This window comes from Rhinichthys klamathensis, unplaced genomic scaffold, assembly GCF_029890125.1.
Source record: "Rhinichthys klamathensis goyatoka isolate OS25496 unplaced genomic scaffold, OSU_Roscu_1.1 h1tg000003l_1, whole genome shotgun sequence".
In the NCBI taxonomy this organism is placed as follows: Eukaryota; Metazoa; Chordata; class Actinopteri; order Cypriniformes; family Leuciscidae; genus Rhinichthys; species Rhinichthys klamathensis.
The window spans coordinates 2,402,467-2,429,189 of NW_026606556.1; the positions used below are offsets into that span (position 1 = coordinate 2,402,467).

General features: G+C 37.8%; 1 protein-coding gene across 2 annotated transcripts in view; it reads left to right on the top strand.

The window, feature by feature from the left end:
• The window catches only part of csmd1a (CUB and Sushi multiple domains 1a), a 663,682-nt gene that overhangs the window by 459,087 nt on the left and 177,872 nt on the right, over positions 1–26,723 (top strand). For both annotated transcript variants that reach the window (XM_056249348.1, XM_056249359.1), the window contains exons 10-14: positions 7,020–7,141; positions 15,409–15,512; positions 15,741–15,853; positions 22,408–22,590; positions 23,391–23,717. In XM_056249348.1, the coding sequence (XP_056105323.1) occupies positions 7,020–7,141; positions 15,409–15,512; positions 15,741–15,853; positions 22,408–22,590; positions 23,391–23,717 (849 nt within the window). The remainder of the gene's footprint in view (positions 1–7,019; positions 7,142–15,408; positions 15,513–15,740; positions 15,854–22,407; positions 22,591–23,390; positions 23,718–26,723) is intronic.

Sequence of the window (26,723 nt, forward strand, 5' to 3'; positions counted from 1 at the left end):
ATGCTAGTAACTGGTTGGACCCCCTTTTGCCTTCAGAACTGCCTCAATTCTTCGTGGCATAGATTCAACAAGGTGCTGGAAGCATTCCTCAGGGAGTTTGGTCCATATTGACATGATGGCATCACACAGTTGCCGCAGATTTGTCGGCTGCACATCCATGATGCGAATCTCCCGTTCCACCACATCCCAAAGATGCTCTATTGGGTTGAGATCTGGTGACTGTGGAGGCCATTTTAGTACAGTGAACTCATTGTCATGTTCAAGAAACCAATTTGAAATGATTAGAGCTTTGTGACATGGTGGAAGTAGCCATCAGAGGATGGGTACATGGTGGCCATAAAGGGATGGACATGGTCAGAAACAATGCTCAGGTAGGCCGTGGCATTTAAACGATGCCCAATTGGCACTAAGTTGGCCTAAAGTGTGCCAGGAAAACATCCCCCACACCATTACACCACCACCACCAGCCTGCACAGTGGTAACAAGGCATGATGGTTCCATGTTCTCATTCTGTTTACGCCAAATTCTGACTCTAACATCTGAATGTCTCAACAGAAATCGAGACTCATCAGACCAGGCAACATTTTTCCAGTCTTCAACTGTTCAATTTTGGTGAGCTCTTGCAAATTGTAGCCTCTTTTTCCTATTTGTAGTGGAGATGAGTGGTACCCGGTGGAGTCTTCTGCTGTTGTAGCCCATCCGCCTCAAGGTTGTGCGTGTTGTGGCTTCACAAATGCTTTGCTGCATACCTCGGTTGTAACGAGTGGTTATTTCAGTCACTGTTGCCCTTCTATCAGCTCGAACCAGTCTGGCCATTCTCCTCTGACCTCTGGCATCAACAAGGCATTTCCGCCCACAGAACTGCCGCTCACTGGATGTTTTTTCTTTTTCGGACCATTCTCTGTAAACCCTAGAGATGGTTGTGCGTGAAAATCCCAGTAGATTAGCAGTTTCTGAAATACTCAGACCAGCCCTTCTGGCACCAACAATCATGCCACGTTCAAAGTCACTCAAATCAACTTTCTTCCCCATACTGATGCTCGGTTTGAACTGCAGGAGATTGTCTTGACCATGTCTACATGCCTAAATGCACTGAGTTGCCGCCATGTGATTGGCTGCTTAGAAATTAAGTGTTAACGAGCAGTTGGACAGGTGTACCTAATAAAGTGGCCGGTGAGTGTATATAGGCCTATATATATATATATATATATATATATATATATACTATATATGCTTTAATGTCAATGTCTCGTTCCCTCATTTCAGGGAACCGGGGTTTAAGTCAGTAACTGTTTTACACGAAAGCGGCAAGCCCCTGAGCTGTCAAAAGTGAATAAACGTGAATTTATCGGTCCTGATAACATGGAGAACGAGTAAACATTGTTAATTTACATATAGGCCTACTATTGACATATTAGCAATACAAAGCGGGTTGAAAATTGGCGAAGTTACACTTTTTACAATGCAATATATTGTATGTAAAAATTGTTTATGAACGATAGTTGTTGATGCAGGAAAACACATCAACCCGCTACATTAATTTAAATATATATGATTCTCTACATTGAGAGCCTAATTCATTAGGTAACATCAGCTATATAATATGAGTAGAGGTTTTAATACTCGTGATCTCATAGTTATGGTAATTCTGACATGACTTCAACACACCATAAGACCTGAGGAATACAAAAAGGTTGATGCAATTCAGCCATCTTCATAATAAAAGAAAGTAATGTTTTGAACTTATTGTTTTATTTTTTTTGACATTCCAAAAACCTTATCTCATGCAGCTAGATGTACGCGGTCATGCGGCTAGATGTACCCTTAAGATGAGACCTGGAGTGTGGCTGTTTTGAAAGGCATAGAGGACACAGGCCTCCAAATGACATTAATCAAAATGAAATAAGGCAGTGTGTCAGAGCGGCAGACGGAAGAGTAACCATGTTTGACAATTTCCTCGCACAATTCTCGCCGATCACTGATTGATCCAGACACTTTTTGTTTCAGCAGTGCCAAGCAACCTTTTTAAAGACAAGCCTTAAATGCCTTCCTTTCCTTTTTCCTGTTATATCTTAAGGGAGTGATGGGATAAAACCGGAAGTTAAAGACCCTTTAGCCTTGTGATTTACCAATTCTCTGTTGTTTTTCTTCTTGGTGGTGGTCTTAAAGAGAATCTCAAGAGATGTTTGAGTTAATTATAGAGTACCTGTAAATGAAAGAGAAGCTCAATCTGATCACTTTATGCTTCTTTGATAATTAAGTTGCGCTTATGACACCAATTTGCAAGTATACAGACCATGAAAGTGGTCATTGTACATGCCAGACACATCACAGCTATTCATGTTTTTAAATCTCATCTTTAACCACAGTCACTAATTTATAGGTTCCCGTTCAAAGGTGAGCGTGACTCCATCTATGTTGATTTCAAACAGTACGCTCTGCAAAAGGAAACCTTAAAATAAATTGCTATATTTATGACAGTGTTTGCAAAGCAGCGCAGTACTCATATTCGTAAAACATTTTTTTTTTTTTTTTTTTTTTTCAAACCCCTGACTATTAAACATCTGTAGTTGATTAAGCCTGAGCCATTTAAGCCTGCATACAGAGACTCCCTTCATACTCTGTTTAGGAGATAATTTCATGCTTAGGTGTATCAAATTACTATAAAAAAATTTTTTGGGAAACTTTATACTTAAGATATCCCAAAATTGTTAGTTGTTTAAAATGATGTACAAAATGATATGTTTTCATAATGAGATGCAGTTATGTTTTCCTTGCATATATTTAACCATTTGTCCTGAGATGAATGCATATATTTGCATATATTTAACCATTTTTTGCTAGCTAAAACCTTAACCTAAAACTTCCCTAAACTTCCACACTGTTCTTTTGCTGCATTGCAAGCACTCCTATTTCCTTCAGGAAATTCTAGTTTGGGGGTTGATGTTTCTGAGACGATAACTGTCTGTAGGTGTGTTTGGTTGGAAAACATTCTGAAATAATTTTCACACAGTAGTTTCTGCAGTAAAGAACCCAGCAATTTCCCTGTTTGAGAATACCTGCTACGTAATCTCTTCACATCTCTACCTATCCAAATCTTCCTTAGTACCCTGTGGAGAAGCCAGTGAAGCCACAGTAATGGAGCAGGGCTGCTCTTTTAAGCTGTCAAAGAAAATCCCTGACTAAACACAAGGGAGAAGCAGTTAATACCCTGGCACAGTATAGGGTTGGAAAAAATACCCAGAATTTGTCAATGATTGAGTCAAGTTATTCTGAGGCATGACCTTAAATAGATTAGCTCATGTCCTGAGAGCTGGATGTGTTCAAAGGAAGTGTTTTTAGTGTGGGGCGGGATGGAAATATCTATTCGAAAACCCAGTGAGCTGTGTACGTAGGAAGCATTTCAGGCATCGTAGGTGCACTTTTCAACTGTTCTCAAAGGTAGGCAGCATTATAAGCTGTATGCCTTCTAAGACACCTAGTGTTGGCTAAATTTTAAGGCAGCCTTGCATGGAGAAGGCAAGGCAATCCCATAATACAATGTGACAAGCTCAGTGAGAAAAAAAAGGGTTAAGCAAGGGAAATTTCATATATATTTATTTCATTCTAATCAATTAAATATATAAAAAAGTACTGACAAAAATCTAATTCTTCACTAATTATGTTTATGCTTATCGAATTACCGCTTTCTTAGTAGGGGTGTGCAGCGGAGCCAATATCTCTATCTGTATCTCTATCTGTAACAATATCAAAATTATTTGTATCTGTATTCGGATAAAACCGGAAGTGGGATGGGGCTTTACTCAGAAGCCCGTTACCCTCGTACAATTACTTTAGAAGATCGTTATTTCTATGGTTTTCTTCCTATAGTTATCACTGAACACATATGCCTTGTATAAGTGATAAAATAGTAGGCTATTTTTTAAAATGACTATTTATTTAAATAGTTTAAATACATTAGCTGGGGACCACCAGTCATGGATGTTTCGCTCCTTTAACCCTGTACATCTCCTGGTGGCGGAGCGATGGCAGGGATCACTCCCTGCCACCCCCTGCCGATGCCCTAGATGTTACTTGGCCCCCATCCCCTATGCTTCCTCCTTAGCCACAGCCAAAAGCTGCACCTCTCTGCCTCCTCTGCCAGTTCTTTAATGGCTTTTTGACACCCTGCTCCTGTACATCCCATTTCGCGGAGCAGGCGAACCGTTGAGGACCCAACAAAGCCCCTGCATCCCAATTCAACGGGACATGTGGTGGCTTTCCAGCCAGCCTCTTTGCAGGTCTGCATACTTGGCATGCTTCCGCTCATTGACAGCCTCCATTCCCTCCTCCCATGGGACAGTAAGCTCCACCAGCAAGATGGTCTTGCATGGCTCTGACCACATAATCAGGTCTGGCCGGAGCAAAGTTTCTACGATCTCCCTGGGGAATTGGAGCTGCCTCCCCAGGTCGACCCTCATGTTCCACTCCCTGCCAGATGAGAGGACTCTAGAATGTTGCTCTCTGGTGAGGGTGGTTGATTTTTCTCCGGGCCTTGCAAACAGGATGGGACTTCTCGTTGACACGGGAGGCCACGTTAGCCTCACGTTGACGCATTAGCCTCCTGTGTACATGACTCTGCCACCTCTGCAAGCTTCCTCAACACCAGTTCATGTCGCCACCTATAGCGGCCTTGGGACAATGCTGTCTTGCAGCCCGACAGGATGTGCTGGAGGCTTGCATTGCTGGTACTGCAAAGGGGGCAAAGTTCTTCAGTGCCGAACCACTGGGGGAGGTTTCTGGGACAAGGTAGGGTCGGTTGTCATAGGTGGATCTAATCAGGAAGGTGAGCCTGGCTTCGGGAATCTTCCTCAGGTCAGACCATGACAAATGCCTGTCTGTGACACCTTCCCATGACATCCAGCCTCCCTGCCGCCTCTGAGACACCGCCTTGATGTTAAGGCGCTCTTGCTCGGTCCTTGTCACTTCGGCCACCACCATGGCTCTCCGCTCTTCCTTGAAGGCCTTTGACCAGAAGAGGGGGGTCTCGCTCCTCCCAAGGCCCGCTCGCCCCTTCTGGACTCTGCCGACTATTTCACGGTGTTTCAGCCTGCTAATTGCCATGTCAACCTCTTCCTGGGCTTTCCTCTTCCTCCCTGTTTGTATCTTAGGGCCAGCTGCTCTCACCAGTTGCTCAGTAAGTATGACCCAGGCTATGGACGGGCTGATTTGCCAGCAAAGGGATTTCTTCACCGCCTGCGACAAAGATAGTATGGTTGCTTCTAACCCCTTTCCTGAGGGACAGGCTGCGTGATTTGGCGGGTTTGATCTTCATCCTCGCCCACCCCAAAAGCTCGTCAATCCTCTTCAGCAGTCTTGTTGTACATGCTGCTGTCTGGAGAATGGTGGTAATGTCGTCCATATAGCCTCTCACTGGTGTGAGAGGCTCAATAAATAGCTGATTAGAGAACACGGAAGTTGAAAGAAAGAAAGAAAAAAAGAAAAAAAACTTTTACTAATACAAATTATAAAGAATTTACCTGCATAAATTGTGCCTTCGAGAGAGAGTGCGACAGATAAATATGTACTATCATATCATACAAAGTATAAAACATTTAACTAGATTATATGTAACATTATGATACATATACATTATCTACAAGTAGTAGAAAATGTACAGAATATGTATTAGTTGATTACAAGAGATGGTTTGGTTTCTGAAAGACACACAGAGACGGAAAATAGCTGTTTGATTTGAGATCTTGCTGTGCCTATTCGTTTGTGTATTATATCATACAAGGTTTAATTTATTTAACCATACATATCAAATAGTAGAACATGTATGATGTAGTATTGTAGTTAATTTACTGCCAAATTAATTTCTGATTTCTGAGAAACAAAAGCAACACGACTATTTGATTTGCGCACATTTCATTCATAGTGTTTACACTCATTCACTTCACAAAATCATTATTGCATAGATATTTTGGAGGTTTATGTATAATATCGTGCTTTCCCCGGGCTCTACTGTTATCCAGTAAACACAAGGAGGGACTGGGTCAGCCTCAGGCGAATTTTATTCGGCAGAATTATTCATTATTTGTTTTGAAGCCATTATCTGTGGCTTTCCGAATAAGGTATCCGGGAAGCCATTATCCGTGGCTTTCCGAATAAGGTATTCGGCTTCGGGCACACCCCTATTTCTTAGTACAGCAAAATACCAACTCTACTTTAACCAATTGTTAGCTGTGACTGAGTTTAACATTAGCATTTTGCTAAGTTAAAAACACAATACTTCTAAAAGCACACATATAGTAGTTGCGTCCCAAATGATGCATATGCACTATGCACTTATACTCTATGTACTTCTGCACTATGTACTCATCCGTGTAGTGTGTGAATTTTGTAAGGTTATTTTGTAATTCAACATTGGAGTCTGATGCCCCTCCGCTCCACTACGTAATTAAAGCTGCAACAGTCAAGTTTTCTTTTTGGAATGTTCAGTGTGAACACACTACTCGCACTATTTATATTTAAAAACGTCATAGAATAGTGCATAAGTATAAAAATTGGGACAGTCCTTTTGAGATTTTCAATTAGACTGCATTTTATAATTATTTTATCTATATATTTTCAAATAATTAGTTTTTTAATCAACATTTCTCTTTCATCATCCACCATCTTGGATGATATATATATATATATATATATATAATTTTTTTTTATATATTTTTTATAGTTTTTTTTTTTTTACTAATCTCATCATTGTGCATTACCATCGCAGAGATTGCCTTCTGTGAACTAAACATGCGCTCCTTTTTCCTAAAAAGCTTCTTTGGGCATCTGACAAAGCTGTAGTGATGACATTCTGGTTATATTCCATTTATTTCTACTGATGATTATATGTCTGTAAAAACATTTTGTCATTATACCTCATAGTGTGTTGCATTCCTTTCAACAGCAACAGCTATAACTACAAAACACAAGACAATAGTTACATTTACATACACTTTGTTGTACTGTTTACCCCTTCTCAACAGCTAGGACCTGTGGCTCTAATCTGCGGGGGCCCAAAGGCATCATAACATCTCCAAATTATCCCGTCCAGTATGAGAATAACGCACACTGCGTGTGGGTCATAACAGCGGTGGATCCAGAGAAGGTACGTTTGTAATTTAAATCTAAATTGAGACCTAAGGCTGACTCCAAGTCATATGAGTACAATTCAACAAAACACGCTTATGGTTAATTTTTAATCTGCCAAACCAAAACATGATATGCTTTTGAATAGCCTCCAAGACATAATTGAATGGGACCTTGCATAAATGTCAAAAATAATCTTAAAGATAATTTGTGAGAACATTTGCATTGCAGTCCACAGTGTTTGCATAATTGTCAACCTCTTGCCCTGGTTGTCTCTGGCTATTACTGCTTCTCCAGAATTGATTAGGTTCAGCCACACATCTTCAGCTCTGTGGCAAGAGTGACAGTTAATACAATCCAGCATGAACTCAACACACACCACGAGAGTGACTCATGCTTTTGTTACTAAATCGAGACCAAACAAAGACAGTCAAAATAACATTAGAGTAAAAAGGAGCTATCCTGCTCCCCATGCTTTGCATCTTTATTTGGCAGATTTTAATGTTGGAAATGTTTGTGTATGTGTTACCTTATTGAGTTTACTAGCAGATCTTGAAATTACTGTAAAATGATGTAACATGATAACACTGTTTACATTTTAGATATTCAGCTTTGTGCTTTGGGCTGGATGAAACATCAAGTATGAAAGAAGTCTCTTGTGTACAGTAGAAACAGTAATATTGTGAAATAGTATTGCAGTTTGAAATTGTCATTTATTCCTGTGATGGATGGCACAGCTGCCACATTAACCTAATTATTCTAATATGCTGATTTGGTGCTCAAGAAACATTTCTTATTATTATCAATCTTGAAAACGTTTTTTTCTGCTTAATATTTTTTGATAAAACTGTGATTGATTGATGAATAGAAATTATTTTAAGTAAGAGCGGCATTTATTTTAAATAAAAAAGTGCCTTTATCACATTTGATGAATTTAATGCATAATTGCTGAACGAAAGTATTTACTGAAACAAAAAAAAAAATCTTACTGACCCCGAACTTTTGAATGGTATATATTTTCAATATATGTATGACATCTCTGATTAAAAAATCATAATCAAATATGGCGATAGAATTCTGTGAACGAGTTGAAAATATTTGAGTGAATTCTGATTTAAGGATTAATTTCCAGCACCCTACAGATATATTAGCCACTTGAGTAACAATATAGTAGATAGAAAAATGTATCATTATGTTTTTATATTTGAATATATTTTATATTCATATGAATTATTCCTTGTGTTCATTTAGTGTTAAAAACTTTCCTTGATTATTTTCATAATAACAGTTGGTTTCTAGATAAAGGGAATACAATGTCATCTTTTTTTCGTTTTCTTTGGAGCCCTAATTGTTTTGGAGCCTTAATTCCAACCCTAATGGTGACGCATGTTTTTGAACACATAATGTCTCTTGGTTTGAGGTCATTTACTTTCTAAAACTGATTTTTAGAACATGTTGTCTTGGTATCTATGAAATTCTGCAGCAAACTGTAGTTTTCCCAGAGCAGCTGAATTTGTTAAACATTCAGATCCTACAGTGCTGTAGGAAACAAAAACAACTAAAAAACATTTGATGTATAAAATCCATCCCTCTGGAACTGGATGTGTATAATTAGTCATACAGATGATAGACTACTGTAAAATCTTAGTGACATGCCAGTAAATTGAAAGTAGGCCTACCTGTTGGCGACTGTCATAAACAGACTTGACTATCATATGCATAAAATCCCAGCCATGTCACAACCAGTATATTTTTACTCCTGGCCACATGTTTTCGCTTTGATCTTATGATGAAACGATGTGACTTTAATTTATCTCACATTGTCCATTTTTTTTTCTGCTTTTTCTGAACCGAAAGGCTCTGTTCCAAAGCCTAGTGAGCTGTCTATCTAGACTGCATTTAAGGCGTTATAAACATAAACATAGAATTTCTTCAGAATGGTAGTTTATTTTGACCAAATTCTAAACCAGCATCACCTGTATCCTTCATGTGATAGTCTATCCCAGAATGAATTACAATGAATATTTATCTCAATATTTGTGTGCAATGTACTGAGCCACTCTTTTTCTTAAATAAACTGTGCAAATTGATTTACAACTTCACACAGGACTGGCAAGTGTATTATGCCGCTGTGTTTAAAGGTCTTTAAAAGTAAAATAGTAAAAAAAAAAGAAGAAGAAGAAGAAAGCTATATATATATATATATAGAAGATGAGCTTTAAATAGCCATGGTACTCTTATTAATTAAAAAGCCTTAATTGTCACATGCATGGCTACATACAAAACGTTAAGATAGCTCTCCTATGCACTTCAGCGTACACCTTTCTCAGGGAGAGCAATGGGAGAGTTAGATCATTCATTTAGTAAATCACATGATCAGATATCAGCAGTAATGTGACTTATTATGTGACATAAATAGGTGGGCCAGTCCCAATACCCATACTTGCGGTCATTGCATTTGACTACTTACTTGACACATCTGGTGTTTGGCCTAAGTCCGCAATTATGTGTAGACCTTTTGATTACCCGATAAAACACACTTATAGCATAGTGTCGTAAAAATGCAAGTTCGTTTATTTATACAATTTGATTTTAAAATAAACTTCTAAATATTTGTTCACTAGTCGGTATTTAACAGACAACACAATTTGGATTTATTCTGACACCTTTATTAATGCTAATCTTAAAGTTATATTCTGTAATGTTTATTACAATAAAACTGATTCAAAATATAGACTCCATTTTTGCCATTTAAATAGTATAGGCTTATGTTGCACTTTATTTTTGTGCATACTGAGACTGTATAAAATCTGGTTGCTGCATGTAACATTTAGACTTCTGTTTATCTGAGAAATGTTACATCTACTCCGCTTTATCTGCGATAAAGAAATAAAGCACTGCACAATTGTCAACACAGGAAGCAGAAAATGTCCTATACTTGACTGCAAATCTTGCCAATCACTAAGGCCAGCTGCAGCCGAAGTCACACACACACACACACACAGCTATAGGCCCACCCTAAACCCAACCATAAAACCAAACCTGTCCCTAACCTCATCCGTGTCCCACGTCAGTAGCAGCAAAATTGTTTTGCAATACAACATGAACATTTGTACACAATAAATGCGTTATACCAAACAATTTTTTTTTCCATGTAAGTACGTTACATGTTAATGACACCTAATATAAAGTGTGACTGAATGTTCTATAGAGTAGTATGAATGAAATCTGGACATACTACATTGGTCATGTTGTCATTGTCATGTGACCTGCTAGTGTCATTTGGGTCACTTCGATGCCTTTTACAAATCTTCACCCATGGCCCCATAGGATAGTAAAGTTTCTATTGGATGTGCAGACATTATTTATTTATTTATTTTCTCTGCTCAGAACAGGTTGTTAAGACCTCAAAAGGTCATAAAAATGCAGTATTGATCTTTGTCTCTGTCATAGCATATGGTCAGAGACAAGAAGGTTGTTCCACAACATGCTCTGAATGCCGATAACCTAAGGCCATTTCACATTTCAGTAATATTTATCAGTCTGCTTACAAACCAATAGCATTTTGTCATGTTAATCTGACCTGGATAGTGTTTATTGTCCATCTAAAAAAAGAGGCCATTTACCGACAAGAAGTCTCACCATTTACTAGAAAATATAACTCAGATTTAGCTCATACAATTATTTGTCCCTGTCCTTGAATTGCTTTAGATAAAATATGTAGTGCTGCCTTTCATATTAGCTCAAATATGTTATATCTCAGGCCCAAATTTATACTAGTGACTAGTAATAGATACTACTTAAACTATCTTTTTATTAAATGAAAAGCACATGCACCTCAGTTAGAGTCAACATCATCACACAGCTGGCTGAAGAATATCTTATAATCACACGCACTGGAGATTTGTAGGCTTTTTTTTGTTTATGAAGTGTGTCAATTTCTCTTCTTCCTCTGTTCAGAGGTAAAGGTTCAGATGTAGAGGTTAAGGGTTATTGGGAGGCTTCAAAAAAGTTTTAATTTGTAGTCTTTTCAGGTATGCATAGTATATGTGGTGAAAATGAAAATTATATTTCTGAAATCAAATGACTTGAGAAGTGAAGTCAGTTAAAAAGCAATATGAGTGCAGAAAAATTTGATTTGGAAGGTGAAGTTGTCTCAATTAAGTAGTTGCGTTAATTACAAGTAAAACAAAACAAAACAATGTTCAATTATTTCTTGCTATTTCTTGCAGTTCTTTTTATTGCTGCTGTGCATTTGAATCATTTTCTAGTGAATGTGCAATAGGACTTTTTCAGTAAATGGCCTATTTCTTTGACAAATCAACGTGAAATATGGACCCAAATAGTTTATAATCATTCATACATTTTGGAGTCATATTTTGTTGGTCTGCATAGTAGCAACATCAGACGTACATGGCCACAGACGCACGCACACACGCACCCACACATGCGCACACACACACACACACACTTTCTTGGTTGTTACTAACATTGAATGCGATTTTGTAAACTCATACTTTCTCTTTTTTTTTTTTCTGGGTGAATGAAAATGCTCAAGAAAACTACACCATTTAGCAATTTCTGAATAGCATTTGAGCCGTCTTCTCTCAAACTCAGTCATTGAGGCTGCTGTCAGGCTTTTTTTTTTTGTATAAAATAAAGAAATCAATAATTCTTTCAAGTTGGTTCAGGGGAAAAAAATCACTAATATGTCATGTCACTCTCTGATTGTGTTTATGTAGACCATGAGTGCTGTTTTTATCCTCTTGCTAAGTCGTCTGTAAAAAAGAAAAGCAAAAAAAGATTCCTTACTTTTGACAGGATAATTTAAAAGCCTGTATTTTAGACTTCTCGTCTCGCCAAACGACTCTGTATCAGCACTGACATTTTATACAGATTGCTTGTCAAGATCTCCTCAGTGTTGCTGAATCATTCCTTTCTTTTCAAACTGATGCAGCCAACCTGCTTGTTCTTTGCCACTGACAAACAAATTAGTGACCCTGGACACTGCACCAATCATATAACATTAATTCGACTTCTTCGTACATGTGTCACTGTACTGAAACCTAAGTTAAACAAATGTATTATTAGTGAGATAACTCACATATTATATGTTGCATTATGCTGTGCTGTCTGGACCCCTTTGAATACAGTTACCCTTTTAATACAGTTACCCTTTTAATATTAGAATAAATCACCACATTACCACCACAATTGTAAAGGGCATTAATCTGACGTTTTATAAAAATTAATTCACGCATTCTAGATGTTTGAACAACTGAATTACCAAAATGTTTATCATTTCTAATTATACTGAATTAAAGGTGCCGTATCCAGTTTTAGCCACTTCACTATCATTTGTTAGACTAAAATTGCATAACAATCAAAGTCACATTTGGGATATCCATACTTCACTGACCATAAAGGCATTTCAATAACAAAAGATGTTGTGCAAAGCAGCAAAAGGCCAACAGTATTGTTAGCTTTGCAGGTGTTTGAATGTCAACAAAGAAATGTCATATAGCAACCCAATTGCACATAGGATGCACAAGGCTATGGATCTAGCATTTGGCATACAGATATCAACAGACAGGAGCATCTCTAAGTTAGAAGTTCAACATGAAGTGGAATTCTATTGGACTTTTTCAATTAGGAAGTTGGAATGAGAGGTAGATAGCTCCTCAATGTCTCCTGATTGTCTAAATAATATCATCCTCCCTATAAGCGTGATGTGGATAGCTGCCAATCGCCGCTCACATCAAATTCAAGGCACTAATGTTGGCCTACAAAACTCTGCAGCCCTATACCTAAACTCACTACTTAGTTTAGTTTATACTTTTATTGTCCCCTTAGGGAAATTTGTCTTGGGCTCAGTGTATATGCTGCATTTCCAGAATAAAAAAAATAACACATAAAATATTCTAAATCCATCACAGAATAAATCGATCACATGATGTAGCTCACGAAAACAATCTATACAGTAGAGCAAAACATGTAGACCAATGTGTAGACCAATACTTCAGACCTATGTGCCCTCCGGAAGCTTACGTTCTGCCTTGTGGAGCCATCTCAAAGAGCCACAAAATCACTCTCATGGACCTTTACCTGGACTGTTCTCTGCTGGTGGAATGACCGGCCTAACTCAACCTGAGCTACTGAGTCTTTAGCCATTTTCATGAAACTGCTGAAGACGCATCTCTTTCGGCAACACTTGACCCATTAATACTAACACTTACTATTCTATATATATTTAAACAACAACAAAAAAAAAACTTGCTAGTACAGTGCTAGACTAACTGGGACTGGTCACTGCACTTGCATATCGCTGCACTATTTCTTAGTATGATTGCGTCTATTCCTCTCCTCATTTGTAATTTGCTTCGGATAAAAGCTTCTGCTAAAGGACTAAATGTAAATGTACACGCTTTTTCACTATTTACAATCTAAGACTGTCACATGGTGTAAGTTCTCAGGACACCTATGTCAGTGTTTTCTGTCAAGTATTAGGGTTTCTGTGTGCTATTCCATAAAAATGATTTATAACACATTTATTGTTAGTGTTTGTTGTGGTTCAACGGATCACAAAAGTCACTGATCAGATAATTTTTCGGATCAGCAAAAAATTATAAAATAAATAAAATTGGGTTTTTTGAGAAAAATTTAACTTTGCTTCACATTTATTACAAAATGAACACTTTAAGTACTTTGCACAGCAAAAACTCTGGGTAAGAAAGTTCAAACTTCATTAAAGGCAAATGAACAGATACAAATAATAACACAAATTAAAACATATAAATACTATAGAACAGTTATAAATAGTTAGTTCTAACAGTAGTCTTCAGGTACAGAAATGTAATGATATAAATATAACTGTAAATTAAACTGCATGCATTGTGTTCACTGTAAAAATTAAATATAGATGTTAAAGTTGCGTTTTTTGTTGTTGTTTGACAATTAGTTATTTTTAGGCTGCAGTCGGTAAATTCACGGAACCAATGCACGAATGCACGTCAGAATGCACAGAACCAATATGATGAAACGCATCTGAATACGTTCACTTAAAGACAGAACCGACAATCGAATAAATCGAACAAAATCGGTATCTCTTTTGCCTCTTCTTGCATTTGAATTGTGTAAAAACGCTAGAGTGTTTTAAATTAGCAAACAGTTGGAAATAATACACTTTCACTATATAATGGTTAAATGCATTGAATCATGTTTGTGATGTGCTCTGGGAAGATCAATAGTAATGGGCATATGATGCACCTGGACTTCCAGTCTTGCTTATTTACCATCACACACATGAGTAATGATTGAGCATTGTTGCTCTGCCGGTCAGGGGTGTGTTAGAACATGGTTCAAACGACAGAGTTGTAACCATTTTACCAATTGTAACCAGAGTTGTAACCAGTGACTAGCTAGTTCATTTGTCTTAACGATGCATTGCACTACAGTGGTTAAGCAGTGAGTTAAATTGTTGTACAGGAAACACACCCCTGGTCGGGATGCTTAGAGCCATAATGTTTATACTTTTTTTTTTGTAAAACATCCCACAAATGTGTATTGTAGGGGTAGTACAAATTAAATTGTACATACTTATGTCCAATTTCTTTTCTTCTTCTGTGGAACACAAAAGGCTGAATGACAGTTTCAATCCCCTCTCACTTTCATTGTATAGAGAACAAAAAAAAAATGCATTGAAAGCGAATGGTGACTGAGGCTGTCATTCTGCATAACATCTCCAGTGTTCCACTGAAGAAAGAAAGACGGGGAGTAAATGAGGACAAAATTGTCTTTTTTTTCTCTTTAAGATAGAATAGAATAAAAAAATTACATTTAAAGACGGGACAGAATATAGATGAGAATAATGGCTCTTAATGGCCCATTTGAAAAAATAAAATGAAATACGAGGATGTTGATAATAGGGTTGTCCTAATTAAGCTAGATTTTTTTTCTCCTTACAGCAATCTCTCCTTGAATCCAATTTTCTTTCTGTGCTCGCATCAAATGAACATGCATCCCGTTTCCTCAGGCTTTGCACCTTACATGGCAGAACTTCTCAAAATCTCACGTCTTAAATTAAACAAAATTATTTAATTACACCTTCGTCGCCGCTCCTGCAATCAGCCTCGCATACCTATAGCCATGGAAAAGATTTCAGAGCGATGGTTGACCTGCTTTGCTTCTTCTACTTCTTTCTAATATGATCATTCTCTGAGTCAGCCTCATTGTCCTCTGGGTTTTTGGTCTGTGGTGTTTGTCATGACCTCTCCTTTATCCCTGTAGGTCATCAAGCTAGCTTTTGAAGAGTTTGACCTTGAGCGAGCGTACGATACGTTAACGGTGGGTGACGGAGGGAAGATAGGTGATGCTCGGAGAGTGCTTTATGTGTGAGTAGAGAAAAAAGGTCTCTTATTTTAAACTATGAACTTGCATGTGCTTCTATTCACAAATGCCTCCATACCTTCTCCCATATGCTCCATGGAATAACAGTTTATTATTTTCTTTCAAGAGCAACCACTACATCAAATAGGCTCTGGGTTTATGTCTAAGCTTCCATGGCTGCATATGAATACGTAAATGAAAGAATCAAATTTGATTTTGTGCCTCTATTCCAGTCTCACAGGATCCAGCGTGCCCGATTTGATTGTGAGCATGAGCAACCAGATGTGGCTCCATTTGCAGTCCGATGACACGATCGGATCGCAAGGTTTTAAGGCTGTATATGAAGGTATGCCATTGTAATGTTTGGAAACCATGCACACCTGCTGCTTTTCTCTTTCATATGGTCATTTCCACCCACTGTAAGAGTGATGAAACAGGAGTGTAAACGGTCACCCTTTTCGTCTTTTCCAAGAAATATAAGTGCGTTATTTATTCTTTTTTACGGTGAAAATGTTTGACTTGGTGACTTTCGGTTGCTAAAGCGTGCCAGTTTCTAAACGGTATGCAAATCGAAGGCAAATGGAGCAGCGTATGTGCTGTGCCGACATGTTTGAAAAGCTTGCGTGAAATATTCTACCTGCCGTTTACCCTGCAGGAGAATAGCATCAAAGCAAGTCAGATATGAGAATACATTGAGGCATGTATTTACATATGCACAGATAAACTGATAACATTTGCGACAACTACAGCCATATCTTATGCTATCAATTGACACAAGTAAACTGAAATTTATTCTATTTAACATCCTGTTATGATTTAATATATACAGTATTACTGAATTATATAATCAGCTAATACATTTTATTTTTTCTATTTTGCATTCATTTCTAATTTAATAATTGTTTTTAAAATCATATTATCAGTATGAAAAAAATCAAGAATTTCTTAGAATTTGGTGTGAATTTTGCTTTAATGATCACTCAAAGCTCCTCAAATTTGTGCTAAACTTGATCATGTTTTGACTAGCAAGATTTGAGTGTTTAAAAATCTGACCTTTTGAACAAAGGAATTTACATGATCAATGTCACCAATTAGACCTAGAAATAGAGTATTTCTAATTCATTATGTCATAACTTTTTTTAACATCATTTAACATGATTAAGTAGTCTTTTTGTTTTGTTTATCCATTTTGTTTCTTCCTTTTTTTTAAAGCCCCCAACTTGTTTTTCTAAAGCGTGCTGTTTAATACCTTGAAATAGAGTTTTTCCCTTGCCGATCTTCACTCTGAACTGTAACCTCACAATTGAGCAATTCTCACTGTCTGGATAGCCCAGCACAATGACACAAACCCAATTAACTTTGTGTAAACCCAATTTCACACTTGTGCTTCTAGTCACGTTGTCATGTTTGACAACATTTCCACCAGGACACACTGGTGGGACACTTTGTTTGAGGCTGTGTAGATGTCAAATTCATCATTTCATACGTTAATTTAAAAGTTCTTAGATTGGCAAAGGATTGTTTTCCACTCAACAGAAATGATAAATTGTACAGAAACTGTGGTCGACAACAATGAGCTTCTTCAGACAGACCAAAGCCTCATTTCATAGTGAATGATTAAACCCAAACCTCTAAAGAGTTAAATGAATAGTATACCCAAAATGAAAATCAGTCATTATTTACATGTTTCATTCCAAACCGATAAAGTCATTGCACATTGATAAATTTAAATCTTCTCCTCCAATGCAACTCTTAAATCTATTTTTTATTTTTTTTGTAAATCATTTCTAATTGTTAGTATTTAATCATTTTAATTTCCTTTCTGTTCCCCTCACAAAACTATTGCATGGCTTCAGAAAACTGTCACGTTTGGTTTAGTTTGAATTGGACTTTGAGTGGGTTTTGCACTCTTTTCTGTTCCATTTCCTTTGTTTGCATTAGTTTCTATGGTGATTCGTTGTTTGAATCATTTGCAACACCTGTTTCTTGTTTACTTTATTGGTCTGCCTTTGTTTATATTCTTTGTCCGATCTCTGTTCGCTGTGTTTTTGTAGTCTGAGAATTCGAGAAGTGTTTTCTGAGTTTGCTTTTAGTAAAGAACTACTGTTTGCGATTAGATTCAGCATTTAATTTCAATCGTGCCTAAACCACTGCTGACTTTTTTTTTTTTTTTTTTTTTTTTGTCTAAGTTTTTCTTGTGTCAGAACATAAAGTTTTTACGATTTTGGTTGATGCCATAGACAATGCTCCTGGAGGTCCACAGGGTCTAACACTATTTGCAGGTGAAGAAAATATCCATGATGGAAATAACCATCAAAAATCCCTCCATTTAATAGATTTTAAAAAGAAAATGCTTGAGTAATTACCAAAGAACCCAAACAAAACTGAGCTTTGAAAAACTATTTTACACTTAATTGCACAGAAAATGTCAGAGAAGTGCTTTTCCATTTATGGCTATTTCAAAATCATTTATTAGTTGTTGCCAGTGTCTAAGGAACACAATGACTTGTCCTGGCAAATTTGACATTTTGTCAATAGGACACATAATAGATTTGTTTGGTCCAGAGCTTAAGGCAGGTAAACACATTAGCTTAATGGTGTGTTAACAAACCCCATACAAAAATATATGTTAATGTTTAACGGCGCATTTCTTTAGCTGTTAATGTTCCCAGTTGCCTTTCTGTGCGTTTGTTCCTTGTAAGAGCTGTTTACTTCTTGGTCATGATGAGTTAGCAGCCCTAAAACGATAGCCTACCATTCTTGTGGGTTCTTGAGCTAATTACCAAGGTATTAGGCATGCTCTTAAAGGGGCACTTGGCAACTATTTCAACTTAATAAAACCGTTTAGAAATCATTTGAATGATTGAATAACCTGTTCTGGAGAGAATGGTGACTTTCTCCGCTCCCCCCAGCGTTCCCAGGCGGAAAACCAACCTTGCAACATGGGGACTAACGTCCCGGTAAGTTGGTAATAGGAAGTCTCGTGAGAAGCGAGAACGAGCGAGAACGAGTGAGAAACACGAACTGCTTTATGGCAATTCGACATAACTCTATGATACTGTGTATGATGTATTACCCACCTCGGTAGACATAACTCCACATGATAAAGTTGGCCGGCTCCGATAATAACAAATGCACATGAGCAGCGGTAGAAAGCGGTAGGAAGGTGCCGCAAGTGAGTTTTTTTTATGACAGTGTTGTGAAAATGTACGCCGCACAGCTGTAGGGGGAGCTCGATGAGAAAACATGCGACAACAAAAGTGAAAATCAGCGAAGAAATGGCTAGAGTTGCCAAGTTCCCCTTTAAGACCTTGTAGAGTTTGTGGATTTTGCCGCAATTGGGAAACTCATCCACTGTAGATTATCGTCTGGCTGGGTCAATCGATCAATAGAGCACTTTCTGCTTTCCTGACACAATAGTTGTGAACAACTGAACTCTTTATTCATTTGTCACTGTTGTTTTATACTGCATTCCAAACATTTCCTGGAGATTTACAGCCTTATCTTAGTAGTTCTCACTACTCAAAAATGTGCTGAAGATCTGGTCTGATAGCACGAAAAAAGAAAAAAAAACAGCACGGCAAAAAAAAATGTTAAATGCAAATAATAAAAATGCAACAAACAATAATCATATTAGGATAACAGCATAAATAGGTTTATCAACTTTTAAATGGAAGGAGAAAATGAAATTAACAGGTCAATTAACATTCTAGAGAGAGACATTTAGAAATGAAAACGGTCAATAATCAAACTACAAGCAAGAGCACAAATAAACACAATAGAACAAAGATGCTAATTAAATAAGCTGTGCTTTTCAGGTTTTACAGGTAGATCTAACAGTAGTTAGATACAGATTAGGTACAGAAATGGAATAAATTCACATAATCAACTGTAAAATAACACTGCATAGTCATCACTGTATAAACTAAATGAATCCTTATTAAATTTACAAACGCTATTCAGTCAAAAGCGTTGAATATATATGTTTTTGCAGTAAGTCTTTGTTGTTTGATTAACATTAAAAACAGACAGCAGCAGGAATATTGTTAATATTTTGTGTTAAATTGTCCGTTTAAGCAAAAGAATATGCGAAAGAGGGCTTATTTAGTATTCACATGCTTCAGATGTACAGTTTGCGCACACAACACTTCTCACACAGCGCGAGCAAGTTCTCTTTCACGTCTTCTTGTGCTTGAATGTTGAAATTGGCAAGGCTTAAAAACGTGTGCAAATAATAAACTTTAAACTTTCATGACGACTCACCACTGGTCCGATCGGGACAGTGACAGTTCAGTCAACAAGCCATGCATGTGCTCTGCATTTTTTAGTCGCCTCTCATGAAATTTGGTTGCATATGCGAGTGATTTACTCGCATTGTAGAGGGTTGTATGTTGAGGCTATATTTCTTACATATTGTTGGGCAGGGCTTAAAAAAATAAAATAATAATTTAATCGGTTTACTCCGAATGTTTTTGTTCATATGTTCCTTCTGTAATATCATTACGGAAACTGTTTGATTAGAACAAATACCGGTTAAAGGTGCTCTATGTAACTTTTCTACTAAAATGAATCCTTTTTTTATTGCCTGTGTGTGAAGGGGTTGTAATCACACATTAAAATTATCCACTTGTCGAGTTTTGCTATTACCTCTGAAGGCCAGTATTCCTATTTCTATGTGAAGTCTCCGGGTCGGATTTACCGCGAAATCCAACGGATGTGACGTGCATGCGCGCTCCCGAGCCTCAGTCTATTGTAGACGGTCAGGGAGTTACGTCCGGTTAAAGGCGCACGTTTTTCGGCTTATATCTCAGTCAATCTTTGATCAATATTCCCAAGACTATAATCGTTCGTAGGGCTGGACGGGGCCTTTCGAACGAGCCCACCCCCGAGGTCCAACTCGCCCGGCTCCCCGAGTTATAGCCGTTCCAAATCCGGGGTCCCAGCGAACGGCGATCCGGTAGGTGGCATCCCCGAGGCCCGCCACTCTAGCGTTCGGGCAAGGGTTCCCCTGGGACCTCCTCCCCCGAATTTGAGCTCTCTAGGTCTTTGCGTTCCAGAGATACGAGCGATTTTCTTCTGAGATCGTGACGTCACCGGCGTCCGCAATTTTGCAGCGCGCCCGATGGTTTTCTGCTAATATCTTCGCGAAAACACCACCAAAAACTATGGAACTTATATGGTTCTTTTCAGCTCGACTAGATGGTCCCAACGAGCTCGGTGCTTGCCGAATCCGTCTAGTATTCGCCGAGATATTTGCGTAATAGACGGTATTGTCTATGAGTTCGAGCACGAGCGCTCTTGTAAAATGTGGTTGCAATCTGAAACATCACCACTAGAGGCCGCTAAAAGTTACATAGAGCACCTTTAATTTATATATATATATATTAGGGGTGTAACGATACACGTATTCGTATTGAACCGTTCGGTACGAGGCTTTCGGTTCGGTTTTCGGTACGCATTTTTGAACCGAACGGTTCGTTGGACCATTTTTCCTGCCGACCAAAATTTCGTTATTTCAAATGAAGGCGCGTCACGCGTGGCAAGCGCGCTCATAATGTGCGTGACCACAACATTGCCCAACATCAAATGGCAAATGTAATGTAAGCGGAACGAAACCACTCGTTATTGTGTGGTTGAAGGACCGTTTATCAGTTTGGACAAATACAGCGCGAGCCGATCTTAATCATCAGCACTGTTACTACACAGCCAAATCCCGTAAAGAAAGCATTTGAATTCGCCACTGAAGTAATAACATCGCTGCAAGATCTAGTGAGAAACATTCGCATTTCTCCGTTATTAACGGATCAAACAGCGCTGACGTGGAAACCAGGAAGAAACATTGTGCCATGAATGAACTATCCAGTGTCCACAGATCAGCAACATTCACCATGGGTTTACTGTAGTAACACTACTAACTGTAACCATGGAAGTTTGGCAGGAATAGTAGGCTATAATGCTTTCAAGTAACATCACGTCGGTTTTATTTTGACATTATGAATACAATTGCTGCCCTCAAATGTTAATCTGAACTAAAATAAACCTTTGTTTATAACTACTACAATATTACATTTAATTTTGTCCAAGGAGCTGTTTTGTTTTATAAGCTCCTAAGAAAAGTCAAGTATAGCTCCATCATTGCTCAAAGTTAAAAAATATCATACTTTATGATGTTAGTTTTAATAAAAATATAATTAAAAAGATTAAATCAAGGAAATTTCTCTGGCATTTCTTTCTTTTTGCTGTATCGGAAACGTACCGAATCGTACCGAACCGAACCGTGACACAAGTGTATCGTATCGAACCGAACCGTGAATTTTGTGAACCGTTACACCCCTAATATATATATATATATATATATATATACATATCCTCAAATATACTCGTGCGATCCAACAGCTAATGCCAAAACATTACCTTGCAACTTACATAGGATGAATTGACAACTGAGCGCAGGTATTTCAGTCATGTTGTATGCGTCAGTGTCACATTTGCATAGGCCATAGCGTTTGAATTCATGATTGGTTGACTGCAAAATTAAAATCCTGAACAGAACGATTAAAATAACGTTATTAACCGGTTAATGGTAATTTCAAATAAGCGTTTCTGTTCAGAAAGTTTAAGCTTGATTTAGTTTTTGCTTATGTTCCTGTAAATGTTGTTCGTTTTACAATTTTTGTTTTTGTTTCTTGAACCTGTTCGGAGGCTTGTTGTTGGATGTATGTAGTTCATGTTAATATTAATACATATCGGTAAGGAAATACCAAGGTAAAATCCAAGTTCTAGAGCAAAAGCACTGCATTAGACTCATCATATGGCATCTCAGAACAACATCCATAGTAATAGCCAGACTGAAAACAACATATTTAAATAAAATAAATCATGTACCCTTTTTTTCCACAGAAATTGAGAAAGGTGGCTGTGGAGACCCAGGCATCCCTGCATATGGAAAGCGAACTGGAGACCGATTTTTACACGGTGATGTGCTGACCTTTGAGTGTCAGGCTGCTTTTGAATTGGTTGGCGAGAGGACAATATCATGCCAGCAAAATAACCAGTGGTCTGGAAACAAACCCAGCTGCGTCTGTAAGAGTCTTTTTTTCTGAAATGCATGGTTATAATTAACATGTTGCCATTTATAATGATTAATGTATCGTCGCTGTAAAAGCATGACATCTAGATTAGGGGCAGATATGAAGCCGAATGGCATCCGTCCATGCTGGCAATTCCCAGGTTTGCTGTATGAGAGGTCAATTATCATATTTCTGTTTCTGGAACATGTTACTGTTCCTCTTCCTCACTCAAGAGGGTATGCAATACAAATTGTGTGTTTGTTTGTAGATCTACAAAAATATTATATGATATCTATCAATCTATAATAATCTAAATTTACATTTAAATAAGGTGCTTGTCACTGACAAGAAAAGAAAACTTTATTTTACTGATTTTAAACTTGATTTAAATACACATGGTGTCACACTGTACCAGTTATTGCACTTACAAATATAGGCACTGTAGTGAAGTCACCCCAATAATCCTGTCATGCAGTGGTATTTTCTTCTTAAGTACAGCGATAAGAGGAAGCAGTGTCTCGTTAATGTGTTTTGTTGTTAAAATGAAAACCTTTTGAATGGATGTTTTGTTTTTGTTTTCTGTTTTCCCGACAAAGCTCATACTTTGAACCAATTCCTTGACATGTCATCATTTCTGCACCATGCAAAGAATTCATTATCATGTTCTATGTGAACTATCTTTCCTCTCATCTTTTTTTTTTTTTTTTTTTTTTTTTGAGACAAAATAGCATTCCTGGTAACATCCATTTTGAACTAAAATAAATATTGTGACCTTTGTAATGGAATTATATATATTTGTCTTCATCTCCACAGTCTCCTGCTTCTTCAATTTCACCACTCCGTCAGGCATCATCCTCTCGCCAAACTACCCAGAGGAATACGGAAACAACATGAACTGTGTGTGGCTCATTATAGCCGAGCCAGGCAATCGGATCCATCTCATTTTCAGCGATTTTGAGATGGAGCCCCAGTTTGACTATCTGATTGTGAAAGACGATGGGATGCCGGAGCCCACCACATTTGGGACGTTCTCTGGGAAGGATGTACCCTCGCAAATCGCTAGTAATGGGCATATAATGCGCTTGGAGTTCCAGTCAGACCACTCGAATACGGGAAAGGGGTTTAATATCACCTACACAAGTAAATACAATATATATTTTTGTGATGTGCATTATTTTTTAAAGGCAAAGTGTGTAATTTCTGTACTACTAAGAGTACAAATAGTGTAGCTGTGTTGGGCTGGTTGGGAGTAATGTTTGATAATGCCACAGAGCCACATTGTTTCCACTTTTCATGGAAATCATCCCAAAAATTGCTTATAAAGCAATATATCTGCATATTAAACTGGAATATAACAAAGTCCCTTACAAGGCAAGTCAGTTCACTTGGTGGCCATCTTGGGAATGCACTCGGGCAGCTATTTTCAGTCGTTCAAGTTTAGCTCTTATCTAATTAAATGGGGACATACCAAAATGTCACAAACTCACATTTAAAAAAATAAAATAAATAAAAACAACGGCAATCAGACATTAATGGTATCCCCAAGTTATGTTAAGACCAGGCAGTGACTCATATTTGGAAGGCAAGACTTATTACTAAATATACCATAGTGGCAGCTTTCTCGTTTCCATTGCAATACCTGTAGTACATTAAATTTGACATTTTCAAAATTTGTCACCTTTGAATTTCTGGTATCCTGGACATGCATTGGATAGCGAAATGATATCTTTCAATCAGTTTCTCTCATGGCTAGTCGTTTCTCTTCTTTAGTTTTCCTTAAACTTGCAAAAACATAGGGTTGTCTTTTTACAGAATTTAAATTAGAATAATATATTTGAAGTCGATTAGATTCATTTTTAATATTTACTTTTCTAGGTTGAGAATATTGTGGTGAAATATCTTCATTGTAATAAAAAAATAAAACATCCATACATTCATACTTTACGCACTTAAAGGACACTTTCACCTTCAGTACAATTTTCATGGGATTCTATTTTTATAGAAACCAGCTTTTTTTGACCCCCCCCCCCCCCCACACCCCCACCCAAATGTCGTGATGCATAGCAAGAGTTATGTGTTTAATTAGTTATTAGGTTTTATTAACTTTTTATTAACATAAATGTGTTTTAACATTTTTGTGTTGGTGCACTGCTACCTTTATACCCTTGTCCACAATGTAACCCAGTGAGCTGTCAACATATGAGCATACCAAAAAGTAAGCAGCATGATTAAGATATGTATATATTTATTATTATTTTATTCTATGGCTGCATCATATCTATCTCATTGCACACAAGGAAATGGAGAGCCTTCCTCCAGCTTGTCATTGAAAATTAAGCTAGCTAGCCAGTTAATTTTGTTTAAGGTAACTTGTGAAGCTGCTCTTGTGAAGCTGCTAGAGGTGACCACATCAGCAGTAAGTACTTGTTATGGCAAGCATTGGAAGCTTATTTGCTGAAACACGTTGAAACAAAAATACATTAAATTTAGTAGCTTTTTCCTCTCTGCAACGTTGCTTTGATACCAATGTAGTGTTTCTGTAGCTTAACTGGTACAGCGTGTCCTAGCAATAGTCAAGGTTCCCAGGAAACACATGCTTTAGATTAAAAGGGCATCTGCTAAGCATAAATACAGCTGTAATGTATTAATTACGCATTTTTAAGAATATTTAAAGCTGAAGTCCGGCGTTTTTCCTCTGTGTCACCATCTCTGTTCGAAATCTGCAATTGCAGTCATTCGCGGAATTATCAACTTTACGTGAGTTGTACTTCAACACCCTCGACACGGCACAGCGCGGATGAACAATGTTTGAGGAGACTGTGAGGCTGTCAGTCACCCCGCCGGTGTAGATACTGTCATTCAGAATCACGGATTATTCTTTTTGGACGTATGACCAACATAAGAATTTTCACCGGAAAATGTCATCTGAACTAGTAAGAAACATCCACTTTTGTTCTGGTTCTGACATTGCAGTAAATCACGCTGATTAAATCTAACAATCGCTTATAAGTTATCATATCACACAAAACCGTGCAAATTATACTTTGTTCTCAAATTGTTAATGTTAACAACGTAAGCAAGCATTGCGTGACTACATGTAATGTCCTTCCGATATGTATCCTTGTTTTCGCATGGGTCCGGTAGTCCGAACGAAGTCTTTTGCATTTTACAGCGGGTGAATCTGTTGTCACTGATGATTGTCGTTTGAACCTTTCTGGATCCGCCATCAAACTAATACGTTTAATTATATCAAGTGCAGTGAGAAAAGGCTATAAATCTCCACCTCCAACATCCTCACACTCAATATAGCCTACTAGCCGAGACTCCTTCTTTATGTGTACAGATGTGACGTAATGACGCAAAGACATGCTCGAATCTCCTGCGGAAATCCACCAGTACCACTGGAATTAAAAACATTATTACAAGCTTACCGCTTTGAATCGAGCTAAGGCAAGCAGATAGTTTTGAACACTGGCTGGTTATGTATTTTCTCAAATATGTATTTTGGATCATTTTTAACCCAAAAAAAGCTACGGATTGCAGCTCTAACAGTAGTAATGACAGACAGTTAGAATGCCATTGGAGATGACTCGAGTCAGTGAGCATAATAGCTGAAAACAGACATATAGATTTTTTGTGAATTGGTGAAACCGGAACAGTGATCTGTGTTGGCTCGTCTTCGTGGGAACAAAATTTGGGGGTAGATGGAACCAGTAGTTGCAGGCGATGTCAGTGTCAGTGGATTGTGTTGTTTGATATCTCAACAGTGCTGCTTCGGTAATGGTGTGTCATTGTCTCAGAAAGAAGTAGACACGTTTCCGCTGGAGAGGCGCTGGAGCAACTGTCAGGAACGGTCGTAAGAACAATGAGGCTGTCATTGAGGAATGGGGTAGAGCTGTGTACATGCCCTAAGCCCTGGCCGCAAGGTCTCCATGCATTAGCCATCACACTTCCACAGGGGCTTCGCAGACAGATGTGTTCACCAAAATGAAAACACTAAAATAGCTTTGGCAGGATTCTCTGCTTCTGCGAGTGCACATATTAAATAATTGAAGCTTCCACACTGACATCTGTGATGCATGTGCGACACATATGTGAGCTGTCTGCAGAGTTGTGTTAAGGGAAAACAGATTTGACGAAATCTGA